Below are 16,714 nucleotides of genomic sequence, written 5' to 3' on the forward strand. Positions count from 1 at the left end.
CATTTAAAAGCCTGTTTAAAATAGATTTCACACCACCTGGCCGTGAGCAGCTGCTGCATGTGGGAACTGAAATTAAAGTCTCAAATAAACATTTACTTTCTTTTCCAGCCAGAACATGATAAAATAAAGAGCTTGACTGTTTCTGCTGTTAGAGAAGTTAAAATAAATTTCCAAGTATACAGGAAAAATCACTGTTGGTGAGTCTTTCCTTTCTTTTAAAGGTGTATTTATTTGTAGTGTGACAGGAAAAAGGGCAGAGAGAAGAGGAAAGACATGCAGTAAATAGTCCAGGGTCGAGAACTGGATCCAGGACAGCTGCGTCAAGGACAACAGCCTCCATGTGCGGTGTGTGTGCTCTGCCCTGGAGCCACATGGTGCCCACTGTAAAGGTCAAATGACAACAAGAAAGTTTGATTTCTTAGAAGCACAATAAGGAGCTGCGGGTGATTAAAAAAATTTTGTAACAGTTTTATTTTAACAATATTATAGGTGTAGAGTTTGTAAATTAGTTTCTATATTCTTCAAGTAAGTAACTTTGGATTTTATTATTAGCAAGGTGTGAAGTTTTTAAATTCAAAAATACTTTATTTATCTCAAAAGGAAATTAACAAATAAATACATTTTACTGTAAATGTATTAATAATAAATAAATAAATAAATGTGTTTTTTTCATTCTTTAAATTCATTTCTGTTTTAGTCAAAAAGTTAATTCTCCTGACATTATCCGTGACGTCACACATTCAGTTATAATGGTTTCATTTGTAATTTTACCATTTTTTTGTACATATTTTTTTAACTGTTGTCATGTTGTCCAACTAAACTGAGCTAAAAACAAATGACCATTATTAAGAATCTTTTTCTTTAAAAAAAATTAAATAAAATACACCAGTAGTTGTAGTTTTCTCCTCTTGGTCTATCTGAGGCTTGTCTGTAGAAATGTTCCCACATTTATTTCTATATTTAATCTTTTGTTTACGTTTTGACTGCTTTCTTTATTGCGTTTCGTTGATTTCATTGGTAGAAATCTGTTTAAATAACAATCTACAGATGGTTTGTTGGATGAAAGGCCAACCATGACCTTTCAGGAGAATCGTTGTAACAAACCATCTGGCACTCCAGATCTATCAAAACACCTGTAGGAAGTACGCTAGTTATTCTCATGAAATGATATTCACGCTGACCATATGTGCCTTCGGATGCTGGGCTCTTTCACAGAGCAATCCATCATGATGATGGAAAACTTCTGCAAAATGTCAGTTATTCTTGCCAACAAAAAGCTTTCACATATGGTGATAGGACCCACTGGTGGGACAGCTGCAGGAGTCCCAAGATGTCTTCCAGGGATTAAAATCTCTCCTTGGAAATAACTTTAATTGAGAGGTTGTATAGAGCTGTGTGCTCTGTGGACAGGGAGGGTAATAAATAAACCTGTTACAGAAACATGGAGCCTCCAGATGACTGAGTGCGTCTGCACACAGCAAGCAGAAACTCCCACACATGGATCAGAAAATAAATTAGCAGAAACTGTGCTAATCATTTTGTGTAAAGTCAAAGTTTCACCTGATTTGCTTAAGTTGTTCTTTCATTTCACCTGCTTCTGCAACAAACAGTGAACCTTACAGCATGAATACACAGAAGTTGCATTTCCATTAACAATAAAATTAGGCAAAATAAAGCGGAATAAATTCGCTTAAGAGACATATGCCAATTAAAAAAACAAAACAACAAGAAACATTTTCGCACTAGGATTGGGTGATTTATCGACCATATCTAGAGACTTTTCGCATCACAGGAGTCACGTGATCAACATCCGGATGTTACTACTGGCGAAAGCGACAAAGAAGACGACAGGAAGTAGCAGTAGGAAGATGGTTTGTTTTTGTTTTTATTGGAAAATGTGCAATCTGCCTCCACCGGAGCTTTCAGCATCACATAGTTCATAAAAAGTTGTGTCATTCCAACATGTTGAATCCCCCAAAACACCACATAGGATTTTTAATTTCATGTGAACAAGCTTATTCACATGAAATTTTAATTATATTTCTTATGTAATGGAAACCCTGCAATGTCCAAATAGTGTTTTTTTTCTTCTTTTTTTTCTTTAGCAGAATATTGACAAAAGTTTGTACACATTTGTAATGGGAATGCAGCTCCATTCAGGTTAAAGGAAATTGTTCTTTTCTCTGAGCACCTCCGCCATCTCTGTATATTTCTGTGCCATCATGTCTGAAGTTAATCCGAACCGACAAGAAAAGACGTGTAGCTCCTGTTTCACCTCCTTTAAACTTCAGCCAGAGCTGCTCTGCTGTTGAATCAGCATTTCAATTAGAAGGACCGCAGGAGTAGCTAACAACAGAAAACTGCACTCCACATTCATGCTGCAACACCGTACACTCTAGTTCATGTGTTCAAAGCAGACATGCAACATTCAAGCAAAATAAAAGGGGAAATTAATTAGTATTGAGATCTTGGGAACATTGAGTTCATTATATTCAGAATATTCGGTTTCTAGTCCAAAAAATGTCATGACATGGCATCAGTGTGAGCAGGTCGACACTCACTCTGATCTATTCAACACCGAGACAAAATTAAAATGTAATTTTTACATAAGAAGCGCAGCTTGTTCTTCACTAATATATTACATACCTCACTGTGACCCTTCTGCTGCATAAATAAATATCAGAGCAAATGTAAGCAGCTTTGCATACCATGGATCTGTGATCTAAAATTTAATAGATTCCATAAAATGGTAAATAACCAGGTGGAATTTAAATAGTATGAATTCTGTTACACTTATGGATTAAAAAAATAAATTAAAATTTAAATCTGAAAGGAGATGCAGACACACATTTTGGTAAGATCTAAAAAAATACCAAAGTCACAGCCACTAGCTTCAAAATATTAAACTATGAGTTTATGTGACAGATTAATAAAAGTTAAATAAGAAGAATATTTCAGTTTTATAAAATTTTTTACCCCTAAAAATCTCAAAAGTGTGGCATGAACCTTTAGTGCAGCTACAATCATAAATATTTTTGTTTTCATCTCTACCAGCTCTTCGCATGTGGAGACCGGAACATCTGCCTATTTCTTTCATAAAAATATCTTTGTCAGACTTAAAGGAGAGTGTCCATGTGCGACAGATTTCCAGTTTGATTTAGGTTTGGACTTTGACTGGACCACTCTAACACATTAATGTGCTCTGAGCTGAACTGTTTGATTGTAGCTTTGGTTGTACATCTAGAGTCGTTTTCCTGCTGGAAGTCAAACCTCCAACTTGTATTTTGCTTCGTCTACCTTCCTATGAAAAGCATCCCCTCAGCAGTATTCTGCCACTACTGTGTTTTACTGTAGATATTGTTTTGAGTGAATAACAATTAAAATTTTCTGCTAGGCATGGAGCTTTGTTGTCATCAGGAACATAGTTTCTCATGTTTGTGTCCTTTTCATGGTGATAGACTTTAAATAAATACTCTTGGTATTTTTTTTTACTTTGCCTATTTTGTTGGATGCCTCACTGAAAAGTGTTAAAAAATTAAAAGGATGTAATATTTTAGTTCCACTTCATAATTTTCTATTATGAAGAAAAAAAGAAAAAAAAGTATTTCCAATCAATACCAATAAAATATATTGAAGTTTGAGGTTGTAGCATGAAAAAATGTGAAGAATCGAAGGGTTTTTAAAGGGTTTATAAGACGCTGCATTAAAAAATAAATAAAAATGAGACTGAATGACAGCTGATTTCCACATAAAGAGTAAAAAGTAACAATATTAGCATGACTGTAAACGTGTCCTCTGCCTGAATCGTTGGACTGATCATTTAGATAAACTGTGGTAAACCAGCCAGATATCTCTCCATTAGGTAAAGCCAAATAACAGAATTATGACCTTCATTTTGATTGCAGCATGTAAAAACAAAATCAGTCATCCTTTACCTGTTCCAGAATTAACATGGCGGATGTTTGTTACCTCTCCAAAAAAACTAATTAACCCAAGAACTCTTTGTCATCCAAACGAGTCGGCGTATCTCCTGTGGTTTGTTTGGTTTGAGCTGCTTCTCGCTCTGGGGAATGCTGCTGTCCTGTTTGGTGTTTGATGCCTCTTGGCCTCATCTCTGCTGAGTGTCGGCCTCATCATGTCACTGTGACGACTGTCACAGACATCCTCACTGCCAGCTTGGCTGCAAATGCAGCAGTGTCAAAAAGTTTGTAGTTTCTCAAACCTTTGATGCACTTGCCTTGAGTGTGTTTTCATTTTGTTTGTCCTCCGCTTGTTGGCACCGCCTTTATGTTCTGTCACTTTGTGTTTTCCTTTGTGTTAATCATCTTATGGTTGCCGTGTCCTGCACTTTCTGAGACGAGTTGTTGGGAAGAAGATTGTTTTGGCAGCTTTTCCCCTCACTTTCTGTCCTGTCCTTGTACCTTGACATGACATGTTGTGTGTTCTTCAAAATAAGAATACATGAAGTGGACAACCAGTTGGTTTGGGTTAAAAATAACTGCATAAAGCCAGATCTCTAAAAAAAAATATTGTTTTTTTGATATAAGTTTTTGCACTTGCATGAGGTACTTTTTAGTATATTTCACAAAATTGCAATGGAAACACGTTTTTCACGTCACACAAGTCGTGATCAACAATCGGATGTTATTAGAAAAGAAAATGACAGGAAGTGGTTGGAGGACGACGGCGCTGCATGTTTTTTTATGACTTATCATGTGAACAAACTTATTCACATGATTTAAATTTTTATTTAACCCTCTCATGCACAGTGGTCACTGCAGTGACACTTTTTGTGTTTCTTGTGGATTTTTATGCCGCAAATGCACACAGACCACTAAAGTACACAGGAGTGCATCATACAATACACTGCCAACTACTGGCCATCCACTGCAAGTGCAAGAACATTTTTGTTAAATCCAATATGGCAGACAGATGAAAAAGCAACTCAGGAATATCCAGTCCCTCCTACTACTCTTGCTGGTAATAAAAATATTGTGACATCAAGTAACCCCTAAAGACTAACACCACGGATGCATTTTCCAGATAACAACTTTGTGTTTGGAGAAAATTACAACTGATCACCTGGGAAAAAAAAAATCGTAGAAACAATCACCTTTTTTATGCCTTAAGAAAATCAAAAGCACTTTGGAAAAAAAAAATCCTGATATAAAGGATCAGAGTTCATGCAGGAAAGGGCTAATGGCCAATTTCCTCGATTGTGAAATTGTTTTTCGACATTAGCAGAATATCTGCAAACTTTTGCACACATTTGTAATGGAAATGCAACTTTTTTTAGGTTGCCCCATTTCTTATTTGATATGTTCAAGATGTGCAGATTTTTGAACAAACGCAGTGGTGCTATTAGACATGTTCTAACATTCATTAATTGTGAGATCTACATTGATTACTAATTGATTATGCTCAAAGTTAATACTTTTTACTCATATCTGCAGACTGTTGTGGAAGAAATGCAGGAAAAAATATATAAATTTGAGTCTAAAGTGTGAGGTTTTGTGAATAAACCCACAAATTCACTACATGGAGTTCTGCTGATCGCCACCTTTCTTCCCCTCCTTTACCCTCCTCTCTGTCTCGCTTCCTCTCCTCCTCTCTTCTCTGTCCCATTTTCAGTTCAGCTCTCGTGTATAATCTGTGATGCCTCTGCTCCCAGAGTGTCTGGTCGCACTAAAACTTTTCCAACAAAGCAACGAGGGAAATTGCCTCCCAGTTTTCTACGGAGAATTAAACCTTTTTAAGAAATGTGAATTATTGATCGTAAGTGGATTTATTCTCCAGTCACTGTGTGAGTCTGCGCTGTGTTGCACTTCGTTTCTGTGCCGGCACATGAGCAACAGTATTAGTTTGTGGGGTTGTTTACGCTGCGTGTTTTGGGGGCTTTGGAAAGAGGGGAATGTCTTCGAGTGTGGCATGGATGTGTGTGTGTGTGTGTGTGTCTGGTGTTAGGATGAGAGAGCGTTCCTGCTGTGGAGGGGTTTCAGCTGTGCAGCATTCTCTGCCTCTTGTAAAATGGGAAAATGAGATGAAAATTCATCACACATTGAGAGGAAACATCAAGAGCGAGTGAAATTAATGCCATCAACATGTTTAAGCCAAGTCAATGAAGCCATTTCATCCCCCTGACTTCTCTCCATTCCATGCATAATGTATCTTAATCTGATCTGAAGGCTCCCCTCTTAATGTTCCTCCAACCAAAGATGAAGCCTGTGAGTGTGAAATTTTGCTGGAATTAAAGTTTTAACATGACAGCTGGCTCAGAGAATCCATAGCTCAGCTCCTCTTTTGGGAAGCAAAGCGGCTAAATAGACGGGGGGAAGAATGCAGAGCTGGAGAGGATGAAAAGAGGACACAGAAACGGGAAGAGAGCGAAGAGGTTGGAGCAAACATGTCAGCGGAGGAAGTGGAGAAAGACAGACGGCAGGTTTACTTCATGACTGTTGCACTGGGAGTTTTATCTCACGCCCCAGCTTTGCGTCGTCACGCGCTTTTTGCTTGTTTGCTCTGCGCCAGCTGGTGTTTGAAGGCGCTTCGGTGTAGCTCTACTTTCCGGGTGTTATCAGGGCCTGTCGGGCTCTTGTTAAAAGCCTCGGAAACAGTGTCACTGCTGGGGCTTCCAATTCAAACTACTGATGTAGATTTTTTATTTTTTTCCTCGCTGAAATTGTAAATCTCTTTATACCGTAAGAGGATTGAACATGCTGGCTCCGCCTAAATAAATTACTGTGAAGAGGGGGAATATCCCCGGTGCTAAGTCTTGCACCTGCAGTGAGTGTTTCATACAGAACAAAGATTAGTGAGGAAGAAAAGAGAAAGTTGACACAATGGCTTTCTTCTAGGCTCAAGAGGATGCTCTGGGTTTAAGAGAAAAGCAGAAAGTTAAGGCACGAGTGTGTTTTCTCATAAATTGAGATGCTCGTCTGTAATTTGCATAGCAAGTACTGTTAGCGTACAAGAACTGGTACCTCTGTAAACGGAGGCTAAATGACCCAGACTCCCTGTAGATTTGTTCTTCTTTTCTGCACAAGCAGACAGCGCTACTGCGTTATGTAGGTTCTCCTTTAAGGAAGAAGAACCACAATTTTTTAATGCTATTATAAACTGTGACTGTGACATGCTTTGGTCGAAATACAACAGGATTAAAGTGGCAAATCCGTTTTATAACCTGTCTCTAGAGCTCCTCTGCAGCAGGGTTTGGGGAGAAACACTCGACTACTACTCACCTCATTTTAGGGAAAGGTGGCTGTTTTCACACAGATTGTACGCCAAAACCTTTTAAGTGATTCTACAGCATAAAGTGTCAAACTCATTTTTGTTTGAGCCAAATCAAGATCATAGATGCTCTTAAAGGGCCGGTTGTGCCAGAATGTATTGGTAAAACCTGTTCACAATCTGATAAAATATCAATGAATTCCTAAAATTAAATAATAATATTGAACATCTTTTCAGTCCCTCCAGGATTTTGTGATTCTTTTTGTGATTTTTTTGCAATAAAAATCAAAATGTTTGTGGTATTAATTTGGAAATATTTGTGCTTGTTTATGATGGTAAACAGAACAGATGCTTAGAGCGGATAAATGTGTCGATGTTACATAAATCTCTCCAACTGAACAGAAACAAAACTGGAGTTATTATCTTTGGACCTAAAAAGGAATAATCTAGAGTCACAGCTTCAGTTATTACAACTAAAACCAGCGACCAGGCCTGAAACCTGGGAGTAGTGATGGACTCTGACCTGGACCTTCAGAGCCACATAAGGTCAGTTGCAAAGTCGGCCTTCTGTCACCTGAAGAACATTTCCAGGATTAAAGGACTAATGTCTCAGCGAGATCTAGAAAAACTCATCCATGTGTTTATTTTTAGTCACAATCAGATCCAGAACGCTGCTGTTGCCGTTCTGACTGAAACCAGGAAGTTGTATCACATCAACCAGGTTCCAACGTCCCTATAACGGCTCCCTGTAGCTCAGAGAAGAGACTTTAAAATAATATTAGTTTATGAATCACTGAACAGCTTGGCAACACAATACATCAAAGATCGGCTGTTGTATCAAGCTTCCAGACCCCCCAGGTCTTCTGGTTCTGCTCTGTATCCCCAGAACCAGAACCAAACATGGAGAAGCAGCAATCAGCTTCTATGCACCACAAATCTGGAACAAACTTCCAGAAAACTGCAAAACAGCCAAAACACTGAATGCCTTTAAATCCAGACTAAAACCCAGCTGTCTAGTGTTGCTTTGAAACATAATAAATGAAACAATAATTAACATATTTGATGAGTAACAATAGCAAAATGTAATGCTTCAATTGTTGACTTTTGTGTTTTTAATGTTGTATTTTTGTGTTTTTATGATGTTAAGCACTTTGAACTGCCTTGTTGCTTAAATATGCTGTATAAATAAACTTGAGTTGACATTTTAGTAAACATATCCTTTCAGAGAAGTTTTCGGAGCCTGTTTTTAGAGTTAGTGGTCATAATAATAAATAGATTTTAAGTGTTCAAAATATTTTAGCTGAAACACCAAATTTAGACCAGATTTTGAAATAGTGAATAACAATTAATGTAACTTTTTTTTTACTTCTAAACAAGAAACGCTTGGAAATCCAAGTAGATTTTTTAAGCTGTATTATTTCCATTTGTGATTGGCAAAACAACATGTAGCACATAATTTAATCCTCAAAATATTTTATGGTAATTTCTCATCATCGCCTGGTTGTTAGTTTAAACTCATTTTAGTCTCTATTTGATGAGGTTGTTTAATTTAAAGATAAAAGTTGCACTCTGCCTTCACGACTCATCATTTTCCACTTCTATCCTTCAGTTTAAAGACTGTCTTTATATTTTATTCTTCATCCCCCTTGCAGGCGTTTATGGAGGATGTCAAGTCTCGCGGGCCCTTCATCTACTCGGTTTTGGAGTCAGCCCAGGCCTTTCTGGCTCAGCACCCCTTCCAGGAGCCCGAGGAGACCCTGACCGATGGAAAAGGTCTGCTCCCTTCATGCTATATGCCAACTGCTGCGCCAGCTGAAATGTCACATTCATTTTCCCCCTCAGAGTTCGTTTGATTAGGGCCCTCGCAGGTGAAATCCTCCATTAATTGTTATTAGCAGTGATCTGTCCTCTGGCGTCACACCAAGTTTAGGGAAAGGGTCCGGGTCGGGACCAATTACCTCCAGTTTACCAGCTCTACAGCACCATCTGCTCAGATCAATAATGCAGTGTGTTTCACCATTTCTCCACTCCTGCGTCCATTTCTTTTTTTTTTTTTTGCCTCGTTACCCATCTGCCCTGTTTTCATTCAACTTTTCCAACTCTTTTCTTTGCCATCACACTTTTCTTCCCAATCATTGTAAAGCTATTTCCTCCACACACTTATTGCTTTCATATGTTGATGCTTCCTTTGCTTTATTTACCTTTCTCTGTCTTCTGCAGAGGTGTCTCCACGGCGACGGATTTTGAACGTGAGCCGGTCTGTGTGGAAGCAGGCGAACGTGGCGAGTGACCTGTGGGAAAAACTGACCGCTCGCTGCGTGGACCGCCACAGGTCAGACGCTTCGTTCTCTCTCTGCAAACAGATCCTTCTGAGATTAAAGTAATTCAGCTTTATTCTGCTTTTCTGCTATATTGCACTCAAAAATGATAAACTATTAAATCCCCAAGAAATTAAAAGAAAACAAGATTTTCATTTTACTCGTTAATCATTTCTCCAACTCATCGCGTTTTAGGGAATTAACCTCCATCATCTCTCAGCATCTCATTTAAAAGGAATAAAAATCTCCTAATGTTTCAGATCACTAAACTAATTTTACTGTCAGAAAAAAAAATTTGGGAAAAACTTTCCAAACTAACCTGGCTCTATTTAAAAGAATAATGGCTTCTGTGATAATTAATTGTCATTTTTCAAAGCTGAGTTTAATTTCATTTACCATATCTGGACCTGATTACTGCAGAATTAAGAAATAATTTAAATATCATTTTATCATTTTATTATTCCTGTTTTCCGTCTTCTTATAGAACTGCTCCACACTCTAAGAGCTGATCGTCATCCACTTTAAATATTGCCGATATGTAAACTTATGATACAGTCTATAAAGATCCTACATGTTCAACTTCTTCATTGCAGATTCAACTGTCTGCTGCTGTCATAAGAACAGCTTTACATGGTGTTTAAAACGGTTTGTTCTTTACAGTAGAGCAGGGTCGTCCAAACTTTTTGCCAGGTGGGCCAGAATTGTCAACTCAAAAGTAATAGTGGGGCAATAAAAAAAAAAAAGAAAAACCTAAAATCAGGTAGTTCGTTATCTATTGTAGCTCCAAAACGTGAAAGCGATTTTTCCGTGTTACGGCTATTGTAGACAGAAAAAAGGAGTAAATTTCCACCTTTCAAAAATCAAAAGAAGTTTTCAGCGTTGGAAATTCAGAAATTTACAAGGTTTTGATATTAATCTAAACATTAGATTTTTTTTTACTAGAAAACATTGGAGATTACTCTCAAAATGTAATTTTTAAATGGTTTTTTTGGCATAAACTTGCTACTTAGTAATTTTACACATATGCTGCATTAAAAAATAAATCTAGATTTCAGTTTCTTTTGGACTCGATTGAATAAATGTATTTTCAGTAATAAGAACAGGCTTTGGGTCACTTTGTTTCAAAACGCTCGCTATAGTTAGCCAAGTTTAAGAAAGAATAAAAGCTGATTTGGGTTCAGCAAAGTTTGTTTTTCAGTAAAAGTGTCTGGATACACTTGGTTTTACCTTTTGTTTAAACTTGGTTGTGAAACACAAATACTTTGTGTTGCATTTTACATTTGCCTTTGTAAGAAAATTATGTTGGTAGCAATTATTTCTGGTGTCTGTATGCATTTGAAAAACAAGCTCCTTAATTTCTGCTCAGATTTGGCCAATAAAACTGAATCTAATATTTGATCCTGTAAAAAGCAACACAACTTAGACAAGTCTCTGTGATTTACTGCATGTTTGCATTAGTGCAAAACTTTTCTTAGCTCAGATTTTAACTGTAATTCCAACAAATCCTGCAGGCACATGGAGAGGACACTGGAGCGCCTTTTGCAGATCCAGGCAGCCATGGAGGAGCTGGCGGGGGCCCTGGAGCAGGCAGAGGGCGTGAGGGACGCCTGGGAGCCTGTTGGCGACCTCTTCATCGACTCGCTGCAGGACCACATTGACGCCACCAAGGTGAACACACACTTCAGAATACACAGCGCTCACACTTAAGCTGTTACAAATCTGTTTTAAATCTAATCTAGTGCCTCCAAATAAAGACAAATGAGCTTTTATACACCGCAAATTTTAAAGACGGCAAGTTTTTGTCACTGAGACGATGTTCCCCGCATGAATATTTCAGATCTGTATCAAGCAGTTCTGCTTCAAAATGTTTTTTTGCTTGCATAAATATGAATGTCAGAGCAGCTGCGATGTGACAGACGATGACAAGGACGCGCCGCTTCAAAATGACGCTGCGAGGCGGCGCGGGTTGCAATCCTTCTCCGAGCAGAGGTTGTTAAACAAATGACAGGTCATTGGTTTAGTCATTATTGAGTGCCGAGTGCCGCTGCCGCCTGTAATTGCGTGGCACTGTTCATTATAACTGAGGACCCTTCACAAAAATCATGTCACTGTTTGGACTCTTGTCACAGCCAGCACATGTTTGGGCCCAGTCTTCAGGGAAGGCTTGTCAGGTTTCCTCAACTCATGCTCACAGTGACACAGACACATATACATTCACCTACTGAAAGATGCTAAAGTAAACCTGTGGCGTCTTCACAGGACTTGTTTTGACTCTTTAAACGCTGCTTTATGGCTGATGCAGAAATAGCTGTAGGTTTGTTGTTGCGTCTTTTCATCTTTTCTTATGATGGAAACGACAAAACTGAGGATTTTTTTTACATTATTTCCTTCAGTTTTTGCCTGTTTGTCTAACTCTTCTTTTATCGTCTCCACGGCCTCATTCCTGACTCGTCTGCTTTGTTTCTTGATCTGTACGATGCTCGTCGCTACACAATCCAACACCATTATGCACTGCTGTGCGTTGATTCAAATTACCAATAAAAGACACTGAAGTTTGTGTTTGAGACGTAATGAATTTGATTCAAATACTAAAAGCAATACGGCAAAGCGGGCTGCACAGTGGCGCAGTTGGTAGAGCTGTTGTCTTGCAGCAAGAAGGTTCTGGGTTCGATTCCCAGCCTGGGGTCTTTCTGCATGGAGTTTGCATGTTCTCCCTGTGCATGCATGGGTTTTCTCCGGGTACTCCGGTTTCCTCCCACAGTCCAAAAACAAGACTGTCAGGTTAATTGGTCTGTCTAAATTGCCCCTAGGTGTGAGTGAGTGTGTGTGTGCATGGTTGTGTGTCCTGTCTGTCTCTGTGTTGCCCTGCGACAGACTGGCGACCTGTCCAGGGTGACCCCGCCCCTCGCCCGGTACGTTAGCTGGAGAGGAACCAGCAACCCTCCCGACCCCACTGAGGGACAAGGGTGTAAGAAAATGGATGGATGTATGGACTTTTGCAAAGCTCTATCATTTACTTGGAGCCGTTTCAGCCACAGCAGCATTTTCCAGCCTGTGAATCGTCTTCTAAAATATTAATTATGTGAAGTTAAAGTTTTCCTCTTTTCACTTTTGCTTGGTTTTCTTGGCTGACTTCTTTTAGGCTCAAGCCATGCAATCACGTTGGAAATTAAATTGTACTTTGGACTTGCAGTCATAAAAACAATTCTTAAAACCGTGTATACTCTTTTGTCAGCCATTATTAGGTTAGCATAGATGTAATAATAGCAGCACTACTCTAAAATGTTCACATTGATCACAGAAGTAATGACGCAAATCGATGACACAGCAGCAAGTGAAGATAAATTTGTAAATGAATAAAGGAATGAAGTGTTGCTCTCTGTGGCTTTTCATCAATTTCTTTTAATCCAGATGATGCCTGCAGCCTCATTTTCTTTCTCAATATTTGCTGTCACTGTAGAGTAAAGGCACTTAGATGTTATTTAGAAAGTAAGACACTCAGTTACTGTTTCACAATGAAGCTCTTAGGGCTCAGAAACGGGTCTACTGGATGTCAAGTTGCAAGTAATATTTGGAGATAGAGGTCAGAATAAGTCATAAATAGATCAAAATGCTTAGCAACATGATCATGCCTCATATTGTAACATAATTATACTAGATTATTCATATATTTGGTTGTTATTCAACCAGTTTTCTTTCACTTTGCAGAAATGTCTTTTGTGAAAAGAAATCATTTCTGAAATAATAAAAAAAAGTTTTATTCATTCTTGCTCTGTTTCACAAATGTGTGCTACTTAGTTTTTAAATCACATAAAAGCCAAAAATAAAATACATTTGTTAGTTTATCTGTGCATTAGAACAAGTATTTAAGATTTATTGCTTGAGATAATTTGCTGTTCTTGTCCCTGGTTGGGCTTTTAGTTCACATAAAAACAAAGAATATTGGCCATATGCAAATGAATACAGAGCAAAAGAAATAACATTAAAGATTCAGAATGAGACACTTATGGTGTTTTCAACCCCGATAGTCCGGTAGATTTGGTTTGGCTGCTGTGGTTCACTTTCACTCTACACTGTGTCAAACAAACCAAACCATTTGAAAAAGCTGTTCCCCTGCTCACCTGTGGTGGCGCTGCACCAAGAATGACAGAAGAAAACAACACAAAAGCCTCAGAGGAAGACATGAATGCAACTTCCTTCTTCAACACCCTAAGTGTCTCAGCCTGAGTCTTAAAGAATGTAAACAAAAGTGGAGTAGCGTCAGATTTCTGTGGATTTCACTTCTGTCTTTGGTGAAAGACCAAGATTCATTTCACCCACTAGTACTGTTTTTGTTCCATTTACCCAGAATGCCCTGCGTTGTCACCGGTTCGCTTGGCGTTCACATATGCATTTGAACCACTCCAGAGTTCCCTTCAACAGGCCTGAGACTGAAGGTTTTAGGCGGCTCAGAGTTTTTGGTCTGCATCAGAGTTGGATTGAGCATTCACATCTCCCCAAACAAACCGAACTTACAGAGAAATGGACTAGAGCTTGAATAAAACGGACTAAACAGGGCTGAGCTGTTTAGTCCAGAGCATCAACTCTGATCTGGCAAAAATCATCCATCCATCCATTTTCTTTCACCCTTGTCCCTCAGTGGGGTCGGGAGGGTTGCTGGTGCCTATCTCCAGCTAGCGTGCCGGGCGAGGGGCGGGGTCACCCTGGACAGGTCGCCAGTCTGTCACAGGGCAACACAGAGACACACAGGACACACAACCATGCACACACACACTCACACCTAGGGGCAATTTAGACAGACCAATTAACCTGACAGTCATGTTTTTGGACTGTGGGAGGAAACCGGAGTACCCGGAGAAAACCCACGCATGCACAGAGAGAACATGCAGACTCCATGCAGAAAGACCGGGGCCGGGAATCGAACCCAGAACCTTCTTGCTGCAAGGCAACAGCTCTACCAACTGCGCCACTGTGCAGCCCTGGCAAAAATCACATTTACCAAGTAGTTGTTGAAATAATGACAATATTGAGTAGATACATGTAATTTAATGAGTCACAGATACCTCATCTTTAGTTAGAAAAAAAATTATAATTTCGATCTGGGGTGTCAAACCATGAAGGCTCTTAAAGGGCCAGTTGTGCCAGAATGTTCACAAACTGTTGAAATATCAATAAATTCTTAAAATAAATAATATTATTGAACATCTCTTCAGTTCCTCCAGGATTTCTTGATTCTTTTTGTGATTTTCTTGAGTCTTTGTGATACGAATTAGAAATATTTGGAAATATTTACACTTATTTATGATGGTAAATTTGACTTTTTATTACTTGCTGTATAGATCATGGACTATAATCCGACATTGGTTAAAGCTGAGGCAGCTGGTCAGTACAAGTAAGAAAGTTTTTCACAATTTTTGAGAAAGATCAGCTGTAAAAAAAAAAGTACAAAAAAGTGCGGGGATTTGTTGATTTTACATGAATTTCCTTGATAATTCTCAATAAACTGGAAGGACTGATTGATATAATTTGGCAATAAATTGATAAAAACGGCATAGATTTGACTGAAAACATAATATTTAAGCACATTAGGGGTTTAGTCTAGAATCTGGAGGGCCACATAAAAAGCTACGGTGGGCCGGATTTGGCCCACGGGCCTTGAGTTTGACAAATACTGTATGTTTTAGCTCAAGATTAAATGTTTTATCACAAATATATTACTAAACTCAGAGTCAGAGTGACCAGGCACTAGAAATGTCTTAAGTTACTGTGGTAACATTAAACCTGTTTATTTTCTGATCAGGAAAAGCTACCCTGATTTCTGAGATTGTTTCTGCATTCTTTCAAACATTTAATCTTTCTGCTGCTATTTAGCAGTATTAATCTTGTGTTTGTTTATTCTATATCTGTGTGATCAGAAAGCAACATGAACAGCAGTTTTTCAACAACAAGGTGGCTCTAAAATAGCCGTTAGCTGCTGCCTTACACTCAGCGATCAAGTGAAGGATGGTGCTCAGACTCTTTTCACATCGTAGCTGAAATGTTTCCTATTTGTTAAGGAAATTACTTTTAGGTGCTATTCGTCTGTTATGAATAGCAGCCAAAGTCCTCAAAATATTGAAGAAGAACTTTTTAAAACGACCTTCACAAAAAGAAATATTGATCATGTATGCTTTAAAAGAGTACAGGAAACCTTGGCTCTTGGATAAAGTCGGACAGTTTGAAGCAGTAATGAATGTCACTCTATTCTCCTTTTCTCAACCTCCACAAATTACATGATTTTGTTTTTGTAGCGACTTTGTCTTCTGCAACAAAACTTTTATTTTAGTGCCAGTAAAGAGCAAAGACTTTAGCAAAAATAAAAATTCAGGTGGTGAACCAATTTTCTTTTTTCTTAGTTTAAAGAAATGTTTCCAGACAAATTCATGAGCCGTCGGTTCTGTTGACCTTCATTACTTTTACATGATTTATTCTGTTTCTTTTTGAGATCAGATGGTTTGCTTTCATTGTCTATTCATTTTTAGGCATTTATCTACAGTGATTAGAATTCATTTGCTTTGATTTCTAGATGTTACCTCACCATTGCTGTACAAAAGTTTGTGACATTTAGGAAATCTTTGACTGCAGCTCTGCATTAATGCAATTTTTCTTTAAAAGTGCCACTTTTAATGCGGCTTTGCATTAACAGTGTCATTATTTACAACTTTTAATGTAACTTTGTATTAAAAGTGACACTTTTAATACCTTAAAAGTGACCATTTTAATACTGTTGTTGTTTTAAAATGTCACCTGTAATCAAATTTGCTTTTAAAGTGTCGTTATTTACCAAAGCCAGTGTCATATCTTATTTACATCCCTTCACATAAAGTGTGACAAAATCTTTTCTTTGATTAGTCAAGTATTATCTAAGTTAAGGTATTTTTTTTTCTGATATTTACATTTATGATTAGTATGTCCACTATGCACCATTTTGTGCCTCTTTTTGTTCTCTTTGTGGCTCCTGCAGCTGTTCAAGGAGGAACTCTCGCAGGTGAAGGAGGGCATGAAGCAGGTCAATGAGTTGGCCCACCAGCTGGCAATCTCTGATGTCCATTTGTCGATGGAGAACGCCCGGGCCCTGGAGCATCTCAACAGCAGATGGAAAGTGCTTCAGGTAGAGTTTATTGGCAGGT

General features: G+C 38.4%; 1 protein-coding gene across 4 annotated transcripts in view; it reads left to right on the top strand.

Annotated features, from left to right (window-relative positions):
• Window positions 1–16,714, top strand: part of drp2 (dystrophin related protein 2) — a 119,258-nt gene that overhangs the window by 34,037 nt on the left and 68,507 nt on the right. For 3 of the 4 annotated variants that reach the window (XM_081611750.1, XM_081611748.1, XM_008420714.3), the window contains exons 4-7: window positions 8,880–9,000; window positions 9,448–9,559; window positions 11,057–11,213; window positions 16,549–16,695. In XM_081611750.1, the coding sequence (XP_081467876.1) occupies window positions 8,880–9,000; window positions 9,448–9,559; window positions 11,057–11,213; window positions 16,549–16,695 (537 nt within the window). Of the gene's footprint in view, window positions 1–5,640; window positions 5,776–8,879; window positions 9,001–9,447; window positions 9,560–11,056; window positions 11,214–16,548; window positions 16,696–16,714 lie in introns of those variants that run through there. The other variant, XM_081611749.1, reaches the window with a different exon arrangement.

The sequence above is a fragment of the Poecilia reticulata genome, chromosome 10, assembly GCF_904066995.2.
Source record: "Poecilia reticulata chromosome 10, P_reticulata-male-v2, whole genome shotgun sequence".
Classification (NCBI taxonomy): domain Eukaryota; kingdom Metazoa; phylum Chordata; class Actinopteri; order Cyprinodontiformes; family Poeciliidae; genus Poecilia; species Poecilia reticulata.